The sequence below is a fragment of the Rattus norvegicus genome, chromosome 15, assembly GCF_036323735.1.
Source record: "Rattus norvegicus strain BN/NHsdMcwi chromosome 15, GRCr8, whole genome shotgun sequence".
NCBI classification, from domain to species: domain Eukaryota; kingdom Metazoa; phylum Chordata; class Mammalia; order Rodentia; family Muridae; genus Rattus; species Rattus norvegicus.
In genome coordinates this window covers 20,872,930-20,897,428 of record NC_086033.1, presented here as the reverse complement: position 1 = coordinate 20,897,428, position 24,499 = coordinate 20,872,930, and the positions used below count along the sequence as shown (strand labels likewise).

At 42.1% G+C, this 24,499-nt stretch overlaps 2 protein-coding genes across 7 annotated transcripts in view; one reads left to right on the top strand and one right to left on the bottom strand.

The window, feature by feature from the left end:
* Rps10l6 (ribosomal protein S10-like 6) overlaps positions 1 to 24,499 on the bottom strand; it is a 489,065-nt gene that overhangs the window by 379,664 nt on the left and 84,902 nt on the right. The window lies entirely within an intron of this gene.
* The window catches only part of Txndc16 (thioredoxin domain containing 16), a 74,121-nt gene that overhangs the window by 8,233 nt on the left and 41,389 nt on the right, over positions 1 to 24,499 (top strand). For 5 of the 6 annotated variants that reach the window (XM_063274391.1, XM_039093784.2, XM_039093785.2 and 2 more), the window contains exons 5-7: positions 3,964 to 4,037; positions 4,751 to 4,825; positions 24,237 to 24,358. In XM_063274391.1, the coding sequence (XP_063130461.1) occupies positions 3,964 to 4,037; positions 4,751 to 4,825; positions 24,237 to 24,358 (271 nt within the window). Of the gene's footprint in view, positions 1 to 3,963; positions 4,038 to 4,750; positions 4,826 to 24,236; positions 24,359 to 24,499 lie in introns of those variants that run through there. The other variant, XM_039093786.2, reaches the window with a different exon arrangement.

Sequence of the window (24,499 nt, the reverse complement as noted above, 5' to 3'; positions counted from 1 at the left end):
CTATGAATTTCAATGGGACAATTTCCACATGTGTCAGATTAGGTAACAGCTAAGACCTTCATTTAATTTAACTTTACACAAGAAGTCACCCATTGAAAGCTGTGATTCCTCCAGATTGGTGTCCACTGGCTTTTTGCATACATTTATTTATTCTTCACTCAGCTACCGCCCTCCTCCAAGAGATGATTTGCTTCTTGTCTGCAGTGAGACTTCCTAGGCAGGAAGTTAGAGCAGTCTACGTACCTTATAAAAACCCAACCAGACTGCAAACATCATTTTTTTGTGTTCTGTATGCACAAAGCTTGATTTACTTAGAACAGCCGAGTCTATTCTAGAGTGTCACACCAGCACTCACCTAAAATTTAGAAATGACAGTTTAGAGATGCTCAGTGGTTAGGAGCTCCAGCTGCCCTTGCAGAGGACTGAATTTACTTCCCAGCACTTACATGGCAGCTCACAACCATCTGTAGCTCCAGTTTCGGGGAATCTGATGCCCTCTTCTAGCCTCTGCCATCACCAGGCACACACACACGTGTGTGTGTGTGTGTGTGTGTGTGTGTGTGTATGTGTGTGTGTGTGTGTGTGTGTCTGTGTGTGTGTGTGTCTCTGTGTGTGTGTGTCTGTGTGTGTCTATGTCTCTGTGTGTGTGTGGTGTGTGTGTCTGTGTGTGTATATCTGTGTGTGTGTGAGTGTGTGTGTGTGTCTCTGTGTGTGTATGTGTGTGTGTGTGTCTGTGTGTCTGTGTGTGTGTGTGTGTCTGTGTCTCTGTGTCTCTGTGTGTGTGTCTGTGTGTGTGTGTGTCTGTGTGTGTCTATGTCTCTGTGTGTGTGTGGTGTGTGTGTCTGTGTGTGTGTGAGTGTGTGTGTGTGTCTCTCTGTGTGTATGTGTGTGTCTGTGTGAGTGTGTGTGTGTGTCTGTGTGTGTGTGTGTGTCTATGTCTCTGTGTGTGTGTGGTGTGTGTGTGAGTGTGTGTGTCTCTGTGTGTGTGTGTGTGTGTGTGTCTGTGTGTGTGTGAGTGTGTGTGTCTCTCTGTGTGTATGTGTGTGTGTGTCTCTGTGTGTGTGTGAGTGTGTGTGTGTCTCTGTGTGTGTGTGAGTGTGTGTGTGTGTGTGTGTGTGTGTATACGCACCTACACATACATAGACATTCATGGACATAAACTTTGAAAATGAAGTCATAGTTATCGGACACTGAAGACCAGGACTGTGCTGTTTAGTAACAGGTAGAGAAGAGCCTGAAATCGTGTACCTAGTAACTGGAGGAGAACTTTCGAATCTGTGCTTAGGCTGTCACTGTCATTAACTGGCATTTTGATGTTATGGTTGAGAACACTTAGAAATCCCGAGGGAAGGTCCATGCTAAAGATCTAGCTCGGTCCTCGACGTGTAAGAAGTGAATGTTTACAAGTGAAATGGGCTTCCGACACCGAGTGTTCTTTAGGTGACGCCATCTCTTTGGAAAGGGCATCTGTGAGTGTGGCTTTACCTCCCACTCACACATCATCCTAGTTACTAAGAACGTCATCGGTGTGGTAAGGAATACACAACCTCGGTCACGGTAAAGAAATGAAGCCTTGTTGCTAAGTGTGGAGATCGAAAGTGACATGGTGTTGAGGAAGAGTAGCATTCGAGGATGTCCTATAAATTAGCATTGACAGACACAGGTAGATGAAGGAAATACCAAAACGCCAGTGTTTTATGAGCATGGGAGACCACTGAGCTTATTAATTCGGTTGCCTGCATGGTGCTGAGTCAGGACTTATTTAGAGAAGCATCTTACTGGTGGGCACACCACTGAAGAAAAGGACTGCCTCTCCCTTGGCCACCATTGGCTGCTCCTCCCGGATGGGTGGCAATAAAATAAAAATTGACTAAGTATTCCAGTTAGGAAGCAACCTAGTCCAACTTTATGCTATTTGAACATGTGTATAAAATAAAGCCTTTACATATTTTAAGGCAAATGAAGGAAAAAGAAATACAAATGATAACCAAAATAAAGTCTCATGACTGTATCAAAGTTGGTTTGAAAACAAAAGAAAACAAAGTCATCTCTGACTTTTCTTTCTCTCATAATGTGGCCGTGGACCCCTGGGTTCTATTTTTAAAGCTTTTCAAGTTAAGCTACTCTCGTTCCACTCTTACTCTTCTGGTCACCCTGTCACCGAGGGAAACACAGTGCTGTCCTAGAAAGGCTTGTTCTCTTGCTCTTACCCCACTACAAACCCTTTCACCATGTGATGACAGGCTTCCCATTGCTGTCAGAGTAAATCAGAACCCCGAGAGTCACAGAGACAGCCTTGTCTTTGATTCACGCTCTGTCCTCTACCTTGTTTGTGCTCCTAAAGCATACAGTTTATTCATCTATCCCTGGAGTCCGCCACAGCGGCCATCACCACAAGACCTTTGCACACATTTAAATACTCGTATGTCTCCCTTCAGTTCTTAGTGCCAAGGTCACCTTCTTAGAGAAGACTTTCTTGTCATCTGCCTCAAAAGCTCTGCTGTATTCTGTCCCTTTACCGCTTATAATGTACACTACTTAGCCTTATGCATTAATTATTTGATTTTTATACTTTTGAAATGTAAATGCAAGATAAAGTTTATTTGGGACTTAACTGTATCCCCAGTGATTAGCATGATGCCATATCTTTGGACTATAATGAATGAGTGCATGGATTTCTTGTCAAAACATCTAGCATTCCTGTAGTTTGCACTTTAAAATTAAAAACCTATATTCACTAAAGTTCTCTTGATTCTAGCCGAGTTAATTCTAATTTTCTGTTCCTTATGTCTTTCCTGTCAGTTCCCCTTTTATATTTTTTTAAACAAATGTTCTGCAGCTTTCATTCTGTTTCCTCAAATTCTGTATAAATAAATTAAACTAAATAAAACTCCACTCTGTCAAAGCAAACAAAACCCTTAATCAAATTCAGAACAAAGTGACTGCCTCTCCAGCCTTTGGTTTGGTTGGTTGTGTTGGTGGCCATTCACATTCATCTCCCTCGCTGAGAATGCATGTGCTTTCTTTACGGCTTTCTCCTGTGTGGTGATGTGTGTACACACTCTTCCTCCCTGATCAGCCTCTAAGTCTTTATGGCTTTTCCCCAGGTCCGAGTCCTCGGCCTGTATTTACATTACTGTCCCCCGATTGTGTGCCCCGTCACCCTCTGTCTTTTCTCATGACTTTTCTCAGACATATTCCACATGAGTCTGGGTCGCACAGGGTCTGGGTCTGGGGGGCGGCTGCTCTAACAGTGCACACTTGTTTTCACAAGCGGTGTAAGGTGCCTGTGCTTGTGACCGCTGCTGCTGCTCTAGCGTTCTTACCGAGAGAGAAGCTGTCTCCTTCTGAGAACTGTCAGTGAATTCCCACACAGTAACCTCTGCCACTGCTAAGAGTACCCTGTGGCCATCCTGACCTGCTGTAGAGGCTACAAACATTTTCTAGCGGGACACTTCTGTTTTCAAAGCAAGGTTCTGTTAATTACAGTTAAAGGGGTTGATGGATTTGGGCTGGACCAGCAGAGCTGCCACTCTATGTGGGCTGCCATACTGTGTGAACAGCCACACTGCTCAGCCACTGACTTGCTGTCAGGGGCCCAGCTTACTCTTACCCAGTTCACCCTTTCTGCTAAGTACTCACTCCGTGCTCCACTCTCAGCCTCTGCTTCTGCTTCTCTTTCATGGTGGTTTATCTCGCCTTAAGCACTTCCTTCCTGTTTTACTTCCTTACCACCTGATCCTTAAGTAAAATTTAGTTAAACATAAACTTGCAAAAAATTAAATGTCATGTGTTGCAGAGAATGCTTTCTTTCTGTGGTTTCCTCAGGTGTGTGAGTGAGCAGTGGCAGCGTAAGTCAGAAAAAATGAGAGAGAATTTAACCGGGAGACAGACAGTAATGTTTCATTCCCCTTGTTTAACCCTGTGATGCGTACCTCGAACCTTAAATGTACTCTTTTAAAGGTTACTTGTGTCAAAGAAGAAGCGTCAAGGTACTGTGGGGAAGAAGAGAGTTTGATGAAAGCGTATTTATTCAGGTAAATTCTCTTTGGAGTTATTACTACTGCAAGGTGATCGTTTTAGACTACTTAAAAATATGTAACATACCCCTGGGTCAGAATGATGGGGCCTTTAGTGGGATCTTGGGAAATCTAGTACAGATTCCAAGGAGTAGACTTGGCACTTTAATTTCCTTCTTTACAAAAGCCGGGGACTTGAGTACTTCCTGAGACCCTTATGTGAATTTCTACTCAGAGTGTCTAGTAAGAAGTGCAGAGCAGACAGCGTTCTGAGTGGCTCGACGAGCTCCATATTTGGGAATCCTTTTCTACTTGAGGATCTGCTGGTGTCTTGGTATCGATTCCTCTACCCTTGAGTCTCCTCAGAGGAGTTTCATACACTCTCAGTCCCTGGAGATGTGCCCTAGGAAGTGCTCAGTTTTTCACCTGTTTGTTTCTTTCCCAAGGCAGTTTAGAAATCTCTGTGACAGGAAGGTGTAATTGGGAGGTCTCTTTTGGGATGCTTCCAGTACTTTTTTGCTAAGTATAGGTTCTAAAATTTTTTAGAATGGACATACTTGAGTGCATATACAGTATATATTTGACTATATCATGTATCAGCGTTCTGGTAGGTGTATGGGTACACAGATAAGAAACAGGCTTTATCATCAAAGAACTCAGCGTATTAGATTGCCAAGCAACTTGGAGCGTAAGTAGATACTTGTATAACATGTTCTTGAAACTCTTTCCAGAGGCAGCATACTCCTCAGAGAGTTCCCCACGGACATCTTGTTTGACGTGAACGCCATCATTGCCCATGTCCTCTTGTAAGTACAGGGCGCTCATTTGCCTGTTTATTGGTGCCTTCACTTTTGAGAACAATAGCCCTGGGAGGTATTTTAGAGTTCCAACAATATATTTATACACATAAGTTTCATACAGGACACTGGTTCATCATCTCATGTCAAGGATCTAAACTGTCTTCAGTGGCAAGGAACACAGGAACATGCACTCTGAATGAAAGTGGTTTTCCTCACCGGACCCGAACAAGGATCATAAGTCGCTTTTTGGTTTACTACTGCCACAAGTGTTTCCTGGATGCCTTAGTCTGCTTAGGCTGCTACAATGAAATCCACAGATGAGGTGGCATAGAGAACAGAATTTGTTTTTCACTGTTTTGGAGGCTGAAAGTCCAGTGTCGGATTTGCTGTCAGATGGGGATTTGCCCTTCATAGAAGGATGTGTTCGCCTCAAATCCTCTTATAGCAGAAGGAACCTGCATATCTGAGCTTTCTTTTATGAGGCTTTCGTGGAGTATCCACTAGAGAAGACTGCTTGGACATGAGTTTAAGCCAGTAGAAGGTCTGTATTAGCTGGCCAGAGACTGTTCCGGAGAGTCAGGATCCCAGTATAGCATTCCGCCTTTCTCAGGGTGAGCTTTTAAGCACAGAACAAGCAAACAGAAATCCAAGTCACGTTCTGGGTTGACGTACTTCAGTTAACAAGAGCACTGAGCCAGAAGCAGAACTGCAGAAGTCCAAAAGCAAGGTTAGGGCATTTATACAGACTTTCCCAGAGCTATGGACTGATGGATTAGGTCTTTGTTGTCATTTTGGCTGGTGGTATCGGTTAAATGCCGAGTTTACAGCCCGAATGGTACTGTCACCATGGAGTCAGCTGCGCTTAGGTCTGAGGCTTTGTTACAAAGCTGTCAATCTCATCCACGATGGGTCTACTTTCCCAATCTAATCTTCCCTCCAAGTCCCACCTCTGAATACTGTCACTTCGGGGGTGGGTGGCATTGTGTGTGTGTGTCAGGGACACTCACACCCAGGTGGTGGGTGGCCTTGTGTGTGTGTGTGTGTGTGTGTGTGTGTCAGGGACACTCACACCTGGGTGGTGGGTGGCATTGTGTGTGTGTGTGTGTGTGTCAGGGACACTCACACCGGGTGGTGGGTGGCATTGTGTGTGTGTGTGTGTGTGTGTGTGTGTGTGTGTGTGTGTGTGTGTGAGGGAAACTCACACCGGGTGGTGGGTGGCATTGTGTGTATGTGTGTCAGGGACACTCACACCCAGGTGGTGGGTGGCTGTGTGTGTGTGTGTCAGGGACACTCACACCCGGGTGGTAGGTAATTGCAGTTAGGTACTCAGCTTTGCTATTTCCCATGGGATTTCCAAGTACTTTGTTTCCTTCTCACACTCGGCAGATTTTTCCAGAGTTTACAGTTGTGTGCCTGCTTGATTAGTGCAGAAAATCTGATGGGCATCTTTATTGAGGATGACTCTTAGTTCTCTGCATGGAACCTCCAGGCCTTGGGTTCAAGTTTACCTGGGCTCTGTTCCTGCAGTTCATATCTCAGTAGAAATCTTATTATTTTTTTTTTTTATTAACTTGAGTATTTCTTATATACATTTCGAGTGTTATTCCCTTTCCCAGTTTCTGGGCAAACATCCCCCTCCCCCCTCCCCTTCCTTATGGGTGTTCCCGTCCCCACCCTCCCCCCCTTGCCGCCCTCCCCCCAACAATCTAGTTCACTGGGGGTTCACTCTTAGCAGGACCCAGGGCTTCCCCTTCCACTGGTGCTCTTACTAGGATATTCATTGCTACCTATGAGGTCAGAGTCCAGGGTCAGTCCATGTATAGTCTTTAGGTAGTGGCTTAGTCCCTGGAAGCTCTGGTTGCTTGGCATTGTTGTACATATGGGGTCTCGAGCCCCTTCAAGCTCTTCCAGTTCTTTCTCTGATTCCTTCAACGGGGGTCCTATTCTCAGTTCAGTGGTTTGCTGCTGGCATTCGCCTCTGTATTTGCTGTATTCTGGCTGTGTCTTTCAGGAGCGATCTACATCCGGCTCCTGTCGGTCTGCACTTCTTTGCTTCATCCATCAGTCTAATTGGGTGGGTGTATATGTATGGGCCACATGTGGGGCAGGCTCTGAATGGGTGTTCCTTCAGTCTCTGTTTTAATCTTTGCCTCTGTATTCCCTGCCAAGGGTATTCTTGTTCCCCTTTTAAAGAAGGAGTGAAGCATTCACATTTTGATCATCCATCTTGAGTTTCATTTGTTCTAGGCATCTAGGGTAATTCAAGCATTTGGGCTAATAGCCACTTATCAATGAGTGCATACCATGTATGTCTTTCTGTGATTGGGTTAGCTCACTCAGGATGATATTTTCCAGTTCCAACCATTTGCCTACGAATTTCATAAAGTCATTGTTTTTGATAGCTGAGTAATATTCCATTGTGTAGATGTACCACATTTTCTGTATCCATTCCTCTGTTGAAGGGCATCTGGGTTCTTTCCAGCTTCTGGCTATTATAAATAAGGCTGCGATGAACATAGTGGAGCACGTGTCTTTTTTATATGTTGAGGCATCTTTTGGGTATATGCCCAAGAGAGGTATAGCTGGATCCTCAGGCAGTTCAATGTCCAATTTTCTGAGGAACCTCCAGACTGATTTCCAGAATGGTTGTACCAGTCTGCAACCCCACCAACAATGGAGAAGTGTTCCTCTTTCTCCGCATCCTCGCCAGCATCTGCTGTCACCTGAGTTTTTGATCTTAGCCATTCTGACTGGTGTGAGGTGAAATCTCAGGGTTGTTTTGATTTGCATTTCCCTTATGACTAAAGATGATGAACATTTCTTTAGGTGTTTCTCAGCCATTCGGTATTCCTCAGCTGTGAATTGTTTGTTTAGCTCTGAACCCCATTTTTTAATAGGGTTATTTGTCTCCCTGCAGTCTAACTTCTTGAGTTCTTTGTATATTTTGGATATAAGGCCTCTATCTGTTGTAGGATTGGTAAAGATCTTTTCCCAATCTGTTGGTTGCCGTTTTGTCCTAACCACAGTGTCCTTTGCCTTACGGAAGCTTTGTAGTTTTATGAGATCCCATTTGTTGATTCTTGATCTTAGAGCATAAGGCATTGGTGTTTTGCTCAGGAAATTTTTTCCAGTGCCCATGTGTTCCAGATGCTTCCCTAGTTTTTCTTCTATTAGTTTGAGTGTGTCTGGTTTGATGTGTAGGTCCTTGATCCACTTGGACTTAAGCTTTGTAGAGGGTGATAAGCATGGATCGATCTGCATTCTTCTACATGTTGACCTCCAGTTGAACCAGCACCATTTGCTGAAAATGCTATCTTTTTTCCATTTGATGGTTTTGGCTCCTTTGTCAAAAATCAAGTGACCATAGGTGTGTGGGTTCATTTCTGGGTCTTCAATTCTGTTCGATTGGTCTATCTGTCTGTCTCTGTACCAATACCATGCAGTTTTTATCACTATTGCTCTGTAATACTGCTTGAGTTCAGGGATAGTGATTTCCCCTGAAGTCCTTTTATTGTTGAGGATAGTTTTAGCTATCCTGGGTTTTTTGTTATTCCAGATGAATTTGCAAATTGTTCTGTCTAACTCTTTGAAGAATTGGATTGGTATTTTGATGGGGATTGCATTGAATCTGTAGATCGCTTCTGGTAAAATGGCCATTTTTACTATATTAATCCTGCCAATCCATGAGCATGGGAGATCTTTCCATCTTCTGAAGTCTTCTTCAATTTCTTTCTTCAGTGTCTTGAAGTTCTTATTGTACAAATCTTTTACTTGCTTGGTTAAAGTCACACCAAGGTACTTTAAATTATTTGGGTCTATTATGAAGGGTGTCGTTTCCCTAATTTCTTTCTCAGCTTGTTTCTCTTTTGTGTAGAGGAAGTCTGCTGATTTATTTGAGTTAATTTTATACCCAGCCACTTTGCTGAAGTTGTTTATCAGCGTTAGTAGTTCTCTGGTGGAACTTTTGGGATCACTTAAATATACTATCATATCATCTGCAAATAGTGGTATTTTGACTTCTTCTTTTCCGATCTGTATCCCCTTGACCTCCTTTTGTTGTCTGATTGCTCTGGCTAGAACTTCAAGAACTATATTGAATAAGTAGGGAGAGAGTGGGCAGCCTTGTCTAGTCCCTGATTTTAGTGGGATTGCTTCAAGTTTCTCTCCATTTAGTTTAATGTTAGCAACTGGTTTGCTGTATATGGCTTTTACTATGTTTAGGTATGGGCCTTGAATTCCTATTCTTTCCAGGACTTTTATCATGAAGGGGTGTTGAATTTTGTCAAATGCTTTCTCAGCATCTAATGAAATGATCATGTGGTTTTGTTCTTTCAGTTTGTTTATATAATGGATCACGTTGATGGTTTTCCGTATATTAAACCATCCCTGCATGCCTGGGATGAAGCCTACTTGATCATGGTGGATGATTGTTTTGATGTGCTCTTGGATTCGGTTTGCCAGAATTTTATTGAGTATTTTTGCGTCGATATTCATAAGGGAAATTGGTCTGAAGTTCTCTTTCTTTGTTGGGTCTTTGTGTGGTTTAGGTATAAGAGTAATTGTGGCTTCATAGAAGGTATTCGGTAGTGATTCATCTGTTTCAATTTTGTGAAATACTTTGGATAATATTGGTATGAGGTCTTCTATGAAGGTCTGATAGAATTCTGCACTAAAGCCGTCTGGATCTGGGCTCTTTTTGGTTGGGAGACCTTTAATGACTGCTTCTATTTCCTTAGGAGTTATGGGGTTGTTTAACTGGTTTATCTGTTCCTGATTTAACTTCGGTACCTGGTATCTGTGTAGGAAATTGTTCATTTCCTGCAGATTTTCAAGTTTTGTTGAATATAGGCTTTTATAGTAAGATCTGATGATTTTTTGAATTTCCTCTGAATCTGTAGTTATGTCTCCCTTTTTATTTCTGATTTTGTTAATTTGGACACACTCTCTATGTCCTCTCGTTAGTCTTGCTAAGGGTTTATCTATCTTGTTGATTTTCTCAAAGAACCAACTTTTGGTTCTGTTGATTCTTTCTATGGTCCTTTTTGTGTCTACTTGGTTGATTTCAGCTCTGAGTTTGATTATTTCCTGCCTTCTACTCCTCCTGGGTGTATTTGCTTCTTTTTGTTCTAGAGCTTTTAGGTGTGCTGTCAAGCTGCTGACATATGCTCTTTCCTGTTTCTTTCTGCAGGCACTCAGCGCTGTGAGTTTTCCTCTTAGCACAGCTTTCATTGTGTCCCATAAGTTTGGGTATGTTGTACCTTCATTTTCATTAAATTCTAAAAAGTTTTTAATTTCTTTCTTTATTTCTTCCTTGACCAGGTTATCATTGAGTAGAGCATTGTTCAATTTCCATGTATATGTGGGCATTCTTCCCTTATTGTTATTGAAGACCAGTTTTAGGCCATGGTGGTCCGATAGCACGCATGGGATTATTTCTATCTTTCTGTACCTGTTGAGGCCCGTTTTTTGACCAATTATATGGTCAATTTTGGAGAAAGTACCATGAGGAGCTGAGAAGAAGGTTTATCCTTTTGCTTTAGGATAGAATGTTCTATAAATATCCGTTAAGTCCATTTGGCTCATGACTTCTCTTAGTCTGTCTACGTCTCTGTTTAATTTCTGTTTCCATGATCTGTCCATTGATGAGAGTGGGGTGTTGAAATCTCCTACTATTATTGTGTGAGGTGCAATATGTGTTTTGAGCTTTAGTAAGGTTTCTTTTACGTATGTAGGTGCCCTTGTATTTGGAGCATAGATATTTAGGATTGAGAGTTCATCTTGGTGGATTTTTCCTTTGATGAATATGAAGTGTCCTTCCTTATCTTTTTTGATGACTTTTAGTTGAAAATTGATTTTATTTGATATTAGAATGGCTACTCCAGCTTGCTTCTTCCGACCATTTGCTTGGAAAGTTTTTTTCCAGCCTTTCACTCTGAGGTAGTGTCTGTCTTTGTCTCTGAGGTGTGTTTCCTGTAGGCAGCAGAATGCAGGGTCCTCGTTGCGTATCCAGTTTGTTAATGTATGTCTTTTTATTGGGGAGTTGAGGCCATTGATGTTGAGAGATATTAAGGAATAGTGATTATTGCTTCCTGTTATATTCATATTTGGATGTGAGGTTATGTTTGTGTGCTTTTCTTCTCTTTGTTTTGTTGCCAAGACGATTAGTTTCTTGCTTCTTCTAGGGTATAGCTTGCCTCCTTATGTTGGGCTTTACCATTTATTATCCTTTGTAGTGCTGGATTTGTAGAAAGATATTGTGTAAATTTGGTTTTGTCATGGAATATCTTGGTTTCTCCATCTATGTTAATTGAGAGTTTTGCAGGATACAGTAACCTGGGCTGGCATTTGTGTTCTCTTAGGGTCTGTATGTCATCAGTCCAGGATCTTCTGGCCTTCATAGTTTCTGGCGAAAAGTCTGGTGTGATTCTGATAGGTCTGCCGTTATATGTTACTTGACCTTTTTCCCTTACTGCTTTTAATATTCTTTCTTTATTTTGTGCATTTGGTAATTTTGACTACTATGTGACAGGAGGAGTTTCTTTTCTGGTCCAATCTATTTGGAGTTCTGTAGGCTTCTGGTATGCCTATGGGTATCTCTTTTTATAGGTTAGGGTAGTTTTCTTCTATGATTTTGTTGAAGATATATACTGGTCCTTTGAGCTGGGAGTCTTCACTCTCTTCTATACCTATTATCCTTAGGTTTGATCTTCTCATTGAGTCCTGGATTTCCTGTATGTTTTGGACCAGTAGCTTTTTCCACTTTACATTATCTTTGACAGTTGAGTCGATGATTTCTATGGAATCTTCTGCTCCTGAGTTTCTCTCTTCCATCTCTTGTATTCTGTTGGTGAAGCTCGTATCTACAGCTCCTTGTCTCTTCTTTTGGTTTTCTATATCCAGGGTTGTTTCCATGTGTTCTTTCTTGATTGCTTCTATTTCCATTTTTAATTCCTTCAACTGTTTGATTGTGTTTTCCTGGAATTCTTTCAGGGATTTTTGTGACTCCTCTCTATGGGCTTCTACTTGTTTATTTATGTTTTCCTGGAATTCTTTCAGGCATTTTTTCGTTTCCTCTCTGTAGGCTTCTACTTGTTTATTAATGTTTTCCTGTGTTTCTCTAAGGGAGTTCTTCACGTCTTTCTCGAAGTCCTCCAGCATCATGATCAAATGTGATTTTGAAACTAGATCTTGCTTTTCTGGTGTGTTTGGATATTCCGTGTTTGCTTTGGTGGGAGAATTGGGCTCCGATGATGCCATGTAGTCTTGGTTTCTGTTGCTTGGGTTCCTGCTCTTGCCTCTCGCCATCAGATTATCTCTAGTGTTACTTTGTTCTGCTATTTCTGACCGTGGCTAGACTGTCCTATAAGCCTGTGCGTCAGGAGTGCTGTAGACCTGTTTTCCTGTTTTCTTTCAGCCTGTTATGGGGACAGAGTGTTCTGCTTTCGGGCGTGTAGTTTTTCCTCTCTACAGGTCTTCAGCTGTTCCTGTGGGCCTGTGTCCTGAGTTCACCAGGCAGGTCACTTGCAGCAGAAAAGTTGGTCTTACCTGTGGTCCCGAGGCTCAAGTTTGCTTGCGGGGTGCTGCCCACGAGCTCCCTGCGGCGGCAGCAACCAGGAAGATCTGCGCCGCCGAAATCTTATTTATTTATGTATTTATATTTTATTTTGTTTTACTCATTTTTTTCCCCCAAAAAGCTAGAAAATACGGCACTTACATGGGAAGAATAGATATTTACTAAGTGGGCTTCTTGAAGAAAGTGTCAGATGACATCAATCTGTAAGAGTAAATGTCTGGTGCTGAGAAAAGCAGTCAGAATAGTCTGGCGTGTAACACGTGAAGCTGGGGTCTGGGACAGGGAAGGGGATGTGATCAGTGTTTGATTTTGTGATCTTCAGAGCTGAGAGCTGCTTTGCATAAACATGGAGCACAAAATGGCAGAAGGATGTTTAGGGACATCCCAGAAATCACTAGGAATTTTTTTCATAATCACAAGCTAAAATTCACTTAGTGATACTTTTTTAAAAAAGTGAAACTTAGCAACCCAAGCAGTCTGCTTTTAACCGAACATTTTTATACCGTCTCTTCCAAAGATATGCTAACTTGATAAGTGCTAAGGAATGACAGTGGAAATACATTGGAAGTCTTTGTTTTCCATAGTCAAAACATGTTTCCCTAAGAGCAATGCTCCATGTGTTCAGTAACAACACTGCAGGTTGTAGCAGAGCCTTGAGTGAGCTATCGGCGGTTCATGTGGCGTGCACGGCTTCGTAGCCTGGTGTGCTGACAGTCTCAGGGCAGAGTGCGGGTTCTGAACTAAGGCTGTAGTGAAATGAGTAGCACTCCCAGAGACACCTGGGCTTACTGTGTGTTTGGTTTTGAATTAATTGTTGTTGTTGGCTCTCAGACACTTTGATTATTGGCAAAGTTTTTATGACCCTCCCATTCCAGTACCCAAGCCCATATCCACAGCTGAAAAGCTAGCTTGCTTTAGACGAGCTGTGCTTAATATATGCAGCTGTATTCAGTGCCGTGTGCCTGGTTTTTTCCAGTTTATTTTTGAGATTAGAATTTAATTACATTTCTCCATTCCCTTTTCTTCTCATATCTATCCCATGATCTCCTTCATATTCACAGTCTCCCCCTTCTTACTAATTTTTACTACATCCATATATATATTTATATATACACATATATTATATGTCCCCAAAGAGAACCTGTTGGTTCCATATAATGTCACTCATGTACATCTGCAATTTTGAGGCCTCCTAATCTTGGATTTTGGTTAAGGCACTTTCTACGGTCCTTGGTAAAGCTGGCGTTTCTTTTGTTTTGTTTTGTACATTTTGAGTTACTCCTAGCACTTGCCCATCACCCTTGCTTCGCTGGCCTGTAGAGGAGCCAGTGAGGGGCCCTTTGGGAGAAGACTGCTTGTGTGTGCACCTGGATATTGATTGTTAGAAAGAATCATGACTATTGTGGCGTTGGTCATTTATTTACTTTATGCCACAACGGGTAAATAACACTTTTTTCTCATTCTCTCACCCCCTTACCAGTGGGTAGAGATTGGAGCCAGGACAGAACTTGCTTAAGTAACTTTTTACCACTGAGTATCCAGCCCTAATTTAATTCTGTTACGACTTCGGTCATACTTACTATCCTGATGAACCAGTGCCTAACATGGCCAGTTTTAGCGCATGTAGAAACTGCTCTGTGGGCATTGTACGATATAGGGAAGAGGAGCAAAGGTGTGTTTTTCCTTTTTAATGTGTAGACTATGAAAATAGCAGGCTTAGCAACAGTTAACCCACTAACAGTCAGCAAACTACAAATCTAGTTTAATGCAGCGTTTCCTTTTCTTGCCGCCCACCTCATCAATCTGATTGCTGTCTGCAGTGGGCCATTTACAGATGGTGGCACTCCTTTCACAGTCACTGCAGGAACTGCAGCCCCAGAAGAGGACAGCTAGGCATTGGGGACATAGCTCATCTTAGGGACATTTAGGGCAAAAGCACTGAAGGAAAAAAAAGAGAGGAAATAAAGTTAAGACGTGGAAATCAGAGAGGCTATTACTTCATTCTTGCTTTGATCATAACAAAAAGACTCGTAGAACACGGTATTGCATAACATTTTCCAATACTATTTAAATATCGAGAGACTACAACAAATATCATGGCTGTGCCTTGCAAGCTGCCATGAGAAGGGACATGCCACTTTCATCTGTCACTCTGTGTTTGTGGCTACAACTTTCCGTCAGTTTACGAACCCACTGCTCAGCTATCAGCTGTGCCACACACTTTATACCTGCACAGCGATCGTATGGAGATACCGCTTAAGACTCTCTGACTGCTTTCCTACTGTGTCTTAGACTTGATTTCTAGGCCACTTCTCTCATGTAAAGGAAACAGAATTGCAGAATTTCTTTAGAATCTCACCACTGCGGTCTTCTGAAGAATGTGTGGTCAAATTTATCTTTTCTCTTTTGACTTTGGGCTTTAAGTTGAACAATGGTCTCCCTTATGCCATTGTCACAAAGAAATCCAGCCCTCCTGAGGTCCTGAGCCGGTTCTCAGCGGTTTAAGAGCTTCAAATAGTGGAAGTCGCACTGAGCTGGTGTTCAGTTTCCTTGTCTTTCCTGCCCACGAATGGTTTTCCTAACAGCACGTGTATATTTTGACAGTGATACAGTTGGTGGATCTGTACTAGCTAAGCAGAGGCGCTCTCTGTGTTGTGCGTCAGGCTCCCACCACCACAGTGTCGTGAGTATGGGCCATTACTCCAAAACTCTGTCCCCCTTCACGGCTGATACTTTTTAAAGAATCTTTATTCTTCTCTCATATCAACTGCAGTTTCCTCTCCATTCCCTCCCTTCAGTCTCTCTCCTCTACCTTCCCTCTCTCCCAGATGTCCCCCACCTCAGCAAGAGCAGGTCTCCCAGGGACATCAACCAAGCACTTAACAAGCTACAATAAGACCAGGAACATATCATCACGTCAAGGCTGGACAAGGTGACGCAGTAGAAGAAACAGGGTCCCACGAGCGTCAGAGCTTGCCCCCACCCCCAGCTCTGCTTCTACTGTTAGGAACCCCACAAGAACACCCCAAACTACTCTACTCTACTCCCCTGTTCTCTTTGTTATCTCTCTCTATATGTGTGTATGTATGTATGTGTATATATGTGTATACATACATACATACATACATACATACATACATACATACATACATACTCACTCTCCATCCATCCTAGGTCAGACCTCTACATGCTCCCTGACCTCTGTGAACCTTCATGTTTCCCTGTCAGCTGATTTCTGTGGGCCATGTTCATGTGGTATCTCTGACCCTTCTGGTTCTTCCGATCGTTCTTCCTCCCTCTGTAGGATTCCCTGAACTCTGCTGGTGTTGGCAGCGGGACTCCTCATCTGCTTCCATCAGCTGCCGGGTGAAGTCTCTCTGGTCTCTTCGATAACAACTCTGTTAGGCTCAAGTTCCGCAATACTTTGCAGACAGGACAGGCTGTAGGTAGAAGGTTTTGTGGCTCGTTTGCTGTCCCAGTCCTTCCACTTGAGGCCTTGCCTGGTTATGAAGACGGCTGGTTCAGGCTCCGTATCCCCATTAATAGGAGTGTTGCAAGGGAGTCTACTCTCACAGGTTCCATAGAGTTTCCATTGTACCAGGTTTACACCTGATACTTGAACTGTCCCTGCAATTTTGCCCATTGCACAAGGTCATGTGATAGGACCACACCGCGTGCCGCTTTTCCATATTAGTTTCTTTTACTTAAGCAATGTGTAAATGATCACAGGTTTTCATGATTTGATGGCACTGTCTTCAGACACACCAGAAGAGGGCATCGGATCCCATTACAGATGGTTGTGAGCTACCATGTGGTTGCTGGGATTTGAACTCAGGACTTCTGGAAGAGCAGTCAGTGCTCTTAACCGCTGAACCATCTCTCCAGCCCACAGCCCACTTCTAATTGGGTGGTTGGATGTTTAGATTGAGGCGTTCTATCAGATACATGTTTTGTTACCGGTTTGCTGCTTTTCCACCCTTAATAATTTTTTCCCCTCAGAGCCCAGATATGTTTTAATAGTGAAGTTGATACTAACAAATATTTTTAATGGATTATACATTTTTTATTGTATTTTAAAATGAGTTAGCAAGGATCACCAAGTTTTCATTTCCTTTTGGAGATAGGGTATTATGCAGTCCAGGCTGGCCTCAGACTTACTTTGTAGCCAAGGATAACCTTGAACTACTAATCCTCTTGCCGCTGCCTCTATGTCAGCCTATCCTGGACTTATGGACAGTAGCACCACATATGGACTGTATACGGTGTAGACCATGTGTTTCATGTTTTTGCATATGGATAGCCAATTTTCAGTACCTTTTGTGAAAAATATTATCCTCCATCGAAGTGTGCTCCTTTGTCAGAGGTCAGTGTACTGTGTTTGTGTGGGTGAGTTTCTTTTATTACTGTTCCTATTTTATATTTAAGTAAGTATATTTAAAAGTATGTTATATATTTATAAATCACATATTATAGAGACATAAGTATATAATCTTAAGTATAAAATATTAAAGACTAAAGTCTTTTGGAATGTGACATGGTCAGTGGTATGGGGAACGTATGATTCAGGTGGCTCCACACAACCAAAATAATAGATTTTTGTTCAGTATTTGAGTTGTCATGGTTACACAAGACTCATGTGTATTGAGCTCTATTTCTGAGCAATGTCTAACGGTTTGTCTGTAAACCAGTACCCCTGCTTTAATTTATTGAGTTTGTAATGTGTCTGAATGGTTTAGGCCTTCGTATGTTCCTTTTTTCAAAACTGCATGCTTACTTTATTTTCATATGCCGTTTAAAATTAGTTTGTACAGTTTCTCCCCTTCCCCAGTCCTATCTAAATTCTGCTAGTGTTAAACTTGTTATCCGAGAGACCGTTGACATCTTAAGAATGCATCCTCTCATCCTGGAATAAGACGTCTTTCCATTTGTCAAAGTATTGTCAGTGTACACCAGTAGTGGTGTTCTCGTTTTAAAATGACCTTTCTTCCTTTAAAGAGCACTTTCAGTTTCATAGCAAAAAGATGCGGAAAGCGCAGAGCTCTCTCATTCATCCCCTGCTCCCAAACATGCATACATTCTGCACCAGTGAGGCATCGTCTGTTACAGCGAGTCAGTATGTAATAATGTATTTCTTTTCTTCAGTGGCTTTGGGGGTCTGACCCAGGGCCCCGTGTAGGGTAGGCAAATGCTGAGACACATCCCAGCCCTCCTGACAAACCATCGTCACTGAAAGTCCACAGTTACAGAGGGATTCATTCTCCATGTTGTGTGTTCTGTGGGTCTGAACAAATGTATAAAGAATTGAATCAGTCATTAGAGTATCACACAGAGCTTTTTCGTTGAACTATAACATCTGCCCCACCCAGGACACCACTGATCTTTTGTGTCTTCACAGTTTTGCTCTTTGACCCTAAAGGAAATTTTATTTTAAAAACAGTTGAAAAATGAATTAGGTTATACTCACTAATAAAGTAGGATTGTTTATTAATGCTAACAGTAAGCTACTGCTAGATCGAGCAGCAAATTCTGATTCTATGCATGAGTATTTACATAAAGCTATTAACACACACAAATGGTCTATGATCCCATTATCCATAGTTGAACAGTTTTCTTCCACTGGTTTATATCCTATTTTTTTGTTTAGAGATGCCTTTATTTATTGTTTGGTATATTATTGACAAGATATATATGTATATATTATGTATAAAATATGTACAGTCACATTTTAGCACTTTATTAGTGTTTAATATATTCATAAGAGGTATGTGTAAATATGAAATATATATAAAATCTTATTGTTCTTCTTCTTTTTTTTTTTTTTTTGGTTCTTTTTTTCGGAGCTGGGGACCGAACCCAGGGCCTTGCGCTTCCTAGGCAAGCGCTCTACCACTGAGCTAAATCCCCAACCCCTCTTATTGTTCTTCTAACCTAGTATTTTGCTAGACAGAATATAAACAACCAAAAATTTATTGACCTTTTTCCATTTACAAAAATATTTTAATAGATTTTTTAATATAATTTATTCTGATCACAGTTTCTCCCCCCTCATCTCCTTCCACATCCTCCCCAACTCTCCACCCATCCAACTCCACACCTTCTCCCTCTCTCTTTGTAGAAAACAGATGGACAAATAAAAAACAAATAAGAACAGATAGAAACAAAAAAAAGACAAAGAAAAAGCATGAAAAGCACATACATATGCGTGTACACACACACACACACACACACACACACACACACACACAGAGACAGAGAGAGAGAGACAGAGAGAGAGAGAAAACCCGTAGCAACAGAAACCATATTATACAAGTAAAAGACCAGAGTGGTGGTTTGAATAAGAAGGCCCCCATAGGTTTATATATTTGAATGCTCAGTCACAAAGAAATGGCACTATTAGAAAGGATTAGAAGGATTATGAGGTGTACAATTGTTGGAGGCAGTGTTTCACTGAGGGTGGACTTCGAGGTTTCAAAAGCCACACTAGGCCAGTCTCTCTCTACCTATGGATCAGGATGTAGCTCTCAGCTAGACTCCGGCCTGCATGCTGCCTGCCATGCTCCCCACTGTGATAGTAATGGGCCAGGCCTCTGGGACTAAGCAAGCCCCAATCACAAATGCCTGACTCTGTAAGAGTTGCTTTGGTCATGGTGTCTCTTTAAAGCAATAGAACAGTGACTAAAACAACTAGTAAGGTTTTAAAAAAAAAGCTTTATGGTACAAAAATATCTCCCCAAATACCTTTGAGCTCATTTTGAGTTGGCCATCCAGTGCTAGGCACGGGGCCTGCCCTTAAGTGTGGTTTATATACCCATTTAGAGACTGTATTAGAAAAAAACCTAATATTTCTTTTGCAAGCAGTTCTCAGTTGGAGATAGCTTCTTAGTTAGGAATGGTAGCTTGTGACCCTTCCCCCTCTCAGTAGTGAGACCCCATTTGACTTGAACCTGTGCAGACCCTGCACATCCTACCACTATCTCTGTAAGTTCTTAAGTGTGTCAGCCCTGTTCTGTTGAGAGCACCTTGTTTTTGTGGTGTCCTCCTTCCCCATTGGCGCTTACAATCTTTTCACATTCTCTTCCAATCTCACATCTCGTCTCCAATCTCACCTTCTCTTCCTAACCTTTTGGCAAAAGAATAGTATTTGGTTTTCTTCTCAGTTCATGGCCTATCTAGTCTTAGTTCTTGGCTATATGACCATTGTCAGACATGGGTTCCATCTCTTAGAGTGGGCCTAAATCAATCAGATGGAGGCTGGTCACTCCTACCCTTTGTGCCACTACTGTATCAGTGTATCCTGCAAGTAGGTCACTGTTGTAGACAGAAGGGTTTACAGCTGGGGTTTGGTTGCCTTTCTACTCTGTAGTGTGCATAGTTGATCGATGCGCATGCTAAATTACATTAATTTCAGCCAACTTGTCCCTTGTTTTTGGTCAAGATGTTCTACTTAACCTCACAACTGAGGACAAGAAATGATTGTACATAATGCTTAGCTTGTTTTCCAAAGCATTTGTCTGTGGCCGAAAGCTTGCATTTGATGTTTATATTTGCTTCAAACGTGTATAAGCCGTGGTGTTACTTTTTTCTCAGATCATTTGCATTTGTTATGCAGAATGTTTTGAATGAGAAGGAGCCACAGTTTCTCTTCCACCTTTATCAGTAGACCATCCAGAATTTTGATAAATTACCTTTTCCCCCAAATGTAAAAAAAATACAGCTAGGAAGAATGAAGTTATAAAATCTGAGAATAAGTAGAGGTATAGGATGGTGTTCATATCAGTTATTTATAAATTAGATACTTTTGGACCACTGTAGTCAGTTATGTGGACTTTTAAAATGGTATTTAAAATGTCATTAAAACATTACTTAAAAATGTATGGAGTCGATGTTTTTATCGGACATTTAGAATAAAAGGTTCTCTTGTCTTGGATGTGAGTTTGTCACAGAGCTGTCAATTGGTATTAATGTTAGATTTTCAAACTATGGCCTGGGATCATAATGAGGTGCTTGAAATCTCTCAGGTGCTTAGGACATAGAAGGTTGGTGGATGTGAACTTTGAAAGGCAATGCTTTAATAGCTGAGTATGGAAGGAGCGGCAGTCTTCCTCTAAGGGCCCACAGCTGTTGTCTAAGGAGTAAGCAGGTAGGAGACTGCAGGCACCAGAGAATAAATGGGGCTTGTATGCATTTTCAGTTCGAGTTTCATGGGTGGCTTCTTGTGTTCAACCTGTCACTTCATGTGTGCATCTGGTAGTCGCGGCCCCATGATTTAGATAATACTAATTTCTTGGGGAGTGCTGTGCTGTCTCTACATCCTACATGTGGGAAACCGAAGAAGAAAGATTGAGTTTAAGCCAGCATGGGTTATATAGGAAAGGCCAAGCAAAACAAAGCAGGAACAAAGAAAATAACCCGCATGTAAAAATGATCACCCATTCCTACTCCCTGTGCCTCCTGTGGGAGGTTTCGGGTGATAAATTAGCACATACTGTTTTACTGATTTTCTTTTTAAAGGGTTTGAATTCTGACAGAACTATAATCTTTGAAAAAGGAATGAGTGACCAGCTCTGTAACAAAAGGGAAGAGTGGGCTCTTGGTCCCTTTGTTTTGGTGGCAGCCGTTCAATTCCTTGTCTGTCTTGTCTGTGTGGCTGATTCTGATAGAGTCTGGGGAAGAGCATCACCTAAGGAAGGTGAGTCCGTTCCAGGGCAGGAAGCACCCCCAGACAGAGCGTCCCAGGTTGTCTCACCCAGTCACCAGATGGAGAAAATTCCAAGAGAGACTTCACCTGTTTCCACGGCAGTTTTTCTCTTTGGAACCAAAGTGAAGGACACAGACAGGCATATGGGATGCACCCTTGAGCTCCCTAGACATGTGCATCATCTGGAAACTGGCCTATTAAGGAACATAATAAAGCCAGGAAGCCAATGGGAAAAATCACAGATCATTAGATTATGAGTGTCATTACTTCTGGTTATTATTATCTCGTGGATAATGACTGCCTAATGAGCTTTGGGACATTAGGCAGCGTAACCTCTCTAAACCCCACAGCCTCGTCTTTAAAACAGGGTTAATGATGGTTCCCATCTTAGATGTTTGTCTTGAGAATTAAACAAGACAGAGTGAGTGCATTACCCAGGGTTCTTAGTTCAAACCCTGATCTGACGGAAGCAGAAGGACTTGGAATACGTACAGGAAATCTCAGTTTCACTAGAAGGGCTGGAGACCTGGACTGACCAGCACAGAGTTATAGTTAGAATCATGGCACAGCTAATGTGAGGAGGACTCCTGCGTTGCTGCCCCACATTGGATGCAAGTTTGCATTATCTGCACTCAGGGACACTGTTCCATGGCTGCCTTTGAAGCATTACGTCCACCGCCTCTCAGAGTAATTCTGTCGCGTCCCTGGTTGTTCGTATCACCTGCTCTTGATGCAGACTGTCAAGCAAATGATTCCAGGTTAAAAGGCCAAGCCTTGTAGCAGGGAGCCTGGGAAAGCAAGTTTGTGATATTATCTACATTTTAGTAGAAACTTGGGCTGGTCTTCACCATGACAAAATTCTGAGCCGAGGCTTTACATGAGATTCTTGGAAGTGCACTGATAACAGTCAGCTGACTTTGAAATGGGACGTTAGCCCAAAGGTCGATCTGGTTGCTCCTGCCCCATCATTAGCTAGCATCCTTTCCCCTCTTGACTCCCTATCTGTAAGAACGGTCAGTGATGTCTGGGTGTGGTGGTAAATGTTTATAATCTAAGCATTTGAGACTGAGGCAAGAGGACCTCTGCAGGTTTGAGGCCAGCCTTAGCTAACTAGCAAGACCCTTTCTTCCCCAGTCCCCTAAATAGTGGGTTACAACATCAAGGGAGTCCATCCGTTACTGTCAGGAGTCCTGGGTTTGAATCTCAGCTGTAGCAGCAACTGGCAAAGTGATCTGAGGCCACCCACTTCCTGTGTAGAGCTGCAGTGCTTCAGTGATACTGTGGAGGACATGTGTGAAGCACGCAGAGAGTACTGCTTTGAAAACACTCTTAAAAACAAAACAAGAGGCTACCCTGGGGGCTATAGATCAAGTTCTTACATTTCACAAATCGTCAATAAACAGTTAAATATTTAAGCTAATATAGTCTGGAATAGCACTTTCAGAGTGACTACCTAGTCGAACTGTTCTCGTGACATAAGGCATTACTTGACTTTCTCATGAACAAGTTCCCACAGGCCATATGACACACAATACCATAACACATTGGATGTAGAAGCAGATTTGATTTCATGTTAAAGAGATTTGCAGAAATGTAAATCAGTGCCACTTTTTTTCTGCAATTTTTTTTCAATAAAAAGTTATGCTAATATGCAGTGGTGTTCTTATTTTCTAAAAAATAAGGATTTTTAAGTTTCTCTTTTCCATTTTGGCAATTACTGATAGGATAACATGTAAAACAAATTGGACATCAATAATTGTTAAGCTTATAAAAGGGTCTCAATCCCAAAAGGTTGTAGAACAGCCGATTAAGAGAAAGTGTTTTTCTGTGAGAGAAAGCTATATTTGAATAATTAATTGTGGGTATTTGAATGAACCTTTACTTAAGTATGTGGGCCTGGAAAAACTTTCCCAAATCTTTAATTAGCTTATAAAAATTATGTACTTAGAGATTAAATGAAAACTCTTGTTTATGGGAACAACTTACTTAGAAATGGACAATAAAATATAAGGATCATTTGGTTGTCAAAATAGCATTCGTTAGTAAGTTGGACCTGTTGGCTTATGCGTGAATCCATATGTGGGACACAGGTAGAAGGGTTGCTACACTTGGGCCTCATAGTAAAGTAGGTCTGGACCAACCTAAGCAACAGAGTAAGACCTGGTCTTCTTAAGACAAAAGAAGAAGTGTGCTTGGTTAATTATGGTGAAGTAAAAAGGTCGCTGTTGTAGACAGGACAGTCTCTGCTTTTTGTTCTAACCCTGGTGCCTTAATTCAGTAAATGTTCATGAGTAAATTTTCCACTATCGTTTTTTTTCTCCTTTTCCTTTCTGTGTGGCCCAGGCTGACCTTGAACTCGTGATCCTCTTGCCACCACTGGGATTACAGATGAGTGTGTCATGCCTGGCTCTCTCCAACCATTTGAATCTCCATCCCTCAGAGCGAAGCACAGCCTGCTGATTTCGTTACCTGTGTTTGATTGCCCTCTGTGTACTGCACTGTATTATACGTACTGCAGAGGCACTGAGCACACACCAGGGTGCCTGTCTTAAGGAGATAATGGTTGGTGGGCGTGAGGAATTAGCAAGGAGGTGGAGTGAGTATAGTTATAATTTCAGGTGCTAGTATGTGCCATGAAGGAATCCCATAGTGAAGTGAGAAGGAAAAGCTTATTGATGTGGGAACGGGGAAGACTTCTTTGAAATGGTGGTGAAGGATCAGGTAGGTGTTCAGATGGAGCCGAGGCAGGGGTCCCAACAGAGGCTCTGAGTTGTCCTGCATTGTGTCAGACTGAACACAGGGGGGCACAATGAGGTTAGCAAGGTAGATGATGCTTAGGTCATGAAAGGCTTAGGGAGTCTTGGAAAACAGCCTGCATCTGTGATGTACGGATGGTTCATCTACGTCCAAACCTGAGAGACCTGTAAGGGGTTAGAGTGGGATGTGAGAATGTAGTTTAACTCCACAGAGGTGATTGTGATGAAGAGTGTCCTGGTCGCGTTGTTAAGGAGGGACAACCTAGAGACCAGTTTCACTTCAGTCTGTTAGAATGACTGTGCTCTCATTACTCAGTTTGTTCAAGGGAGTTACACTTAAAAAAAAGTCCATAATAAACTTCTCACTAGTTTTCTCTGTGTTTGTTTTAGTGCTCTGCTTTTTAATGAAGTAAAATATATTACCACCCTGGAAGACCTTCATAGCATAGAAAATTCTCTGAAAGGAAAATCAAATATGATATTCTCATATGTAGAAGCCATCGGAACACCAGGTATCGCAAGCTTGTTTGGTCTTTGCTGTGCATGTACTTGGCGTGACTACATTGGAGTGCTTCAGGTGATATAAAGTTTCTCTACTGCTGTACCTCCTGTAAATGGGCAGCACGCTGGAGTGGTCCAGGTTAGCCCCCCCC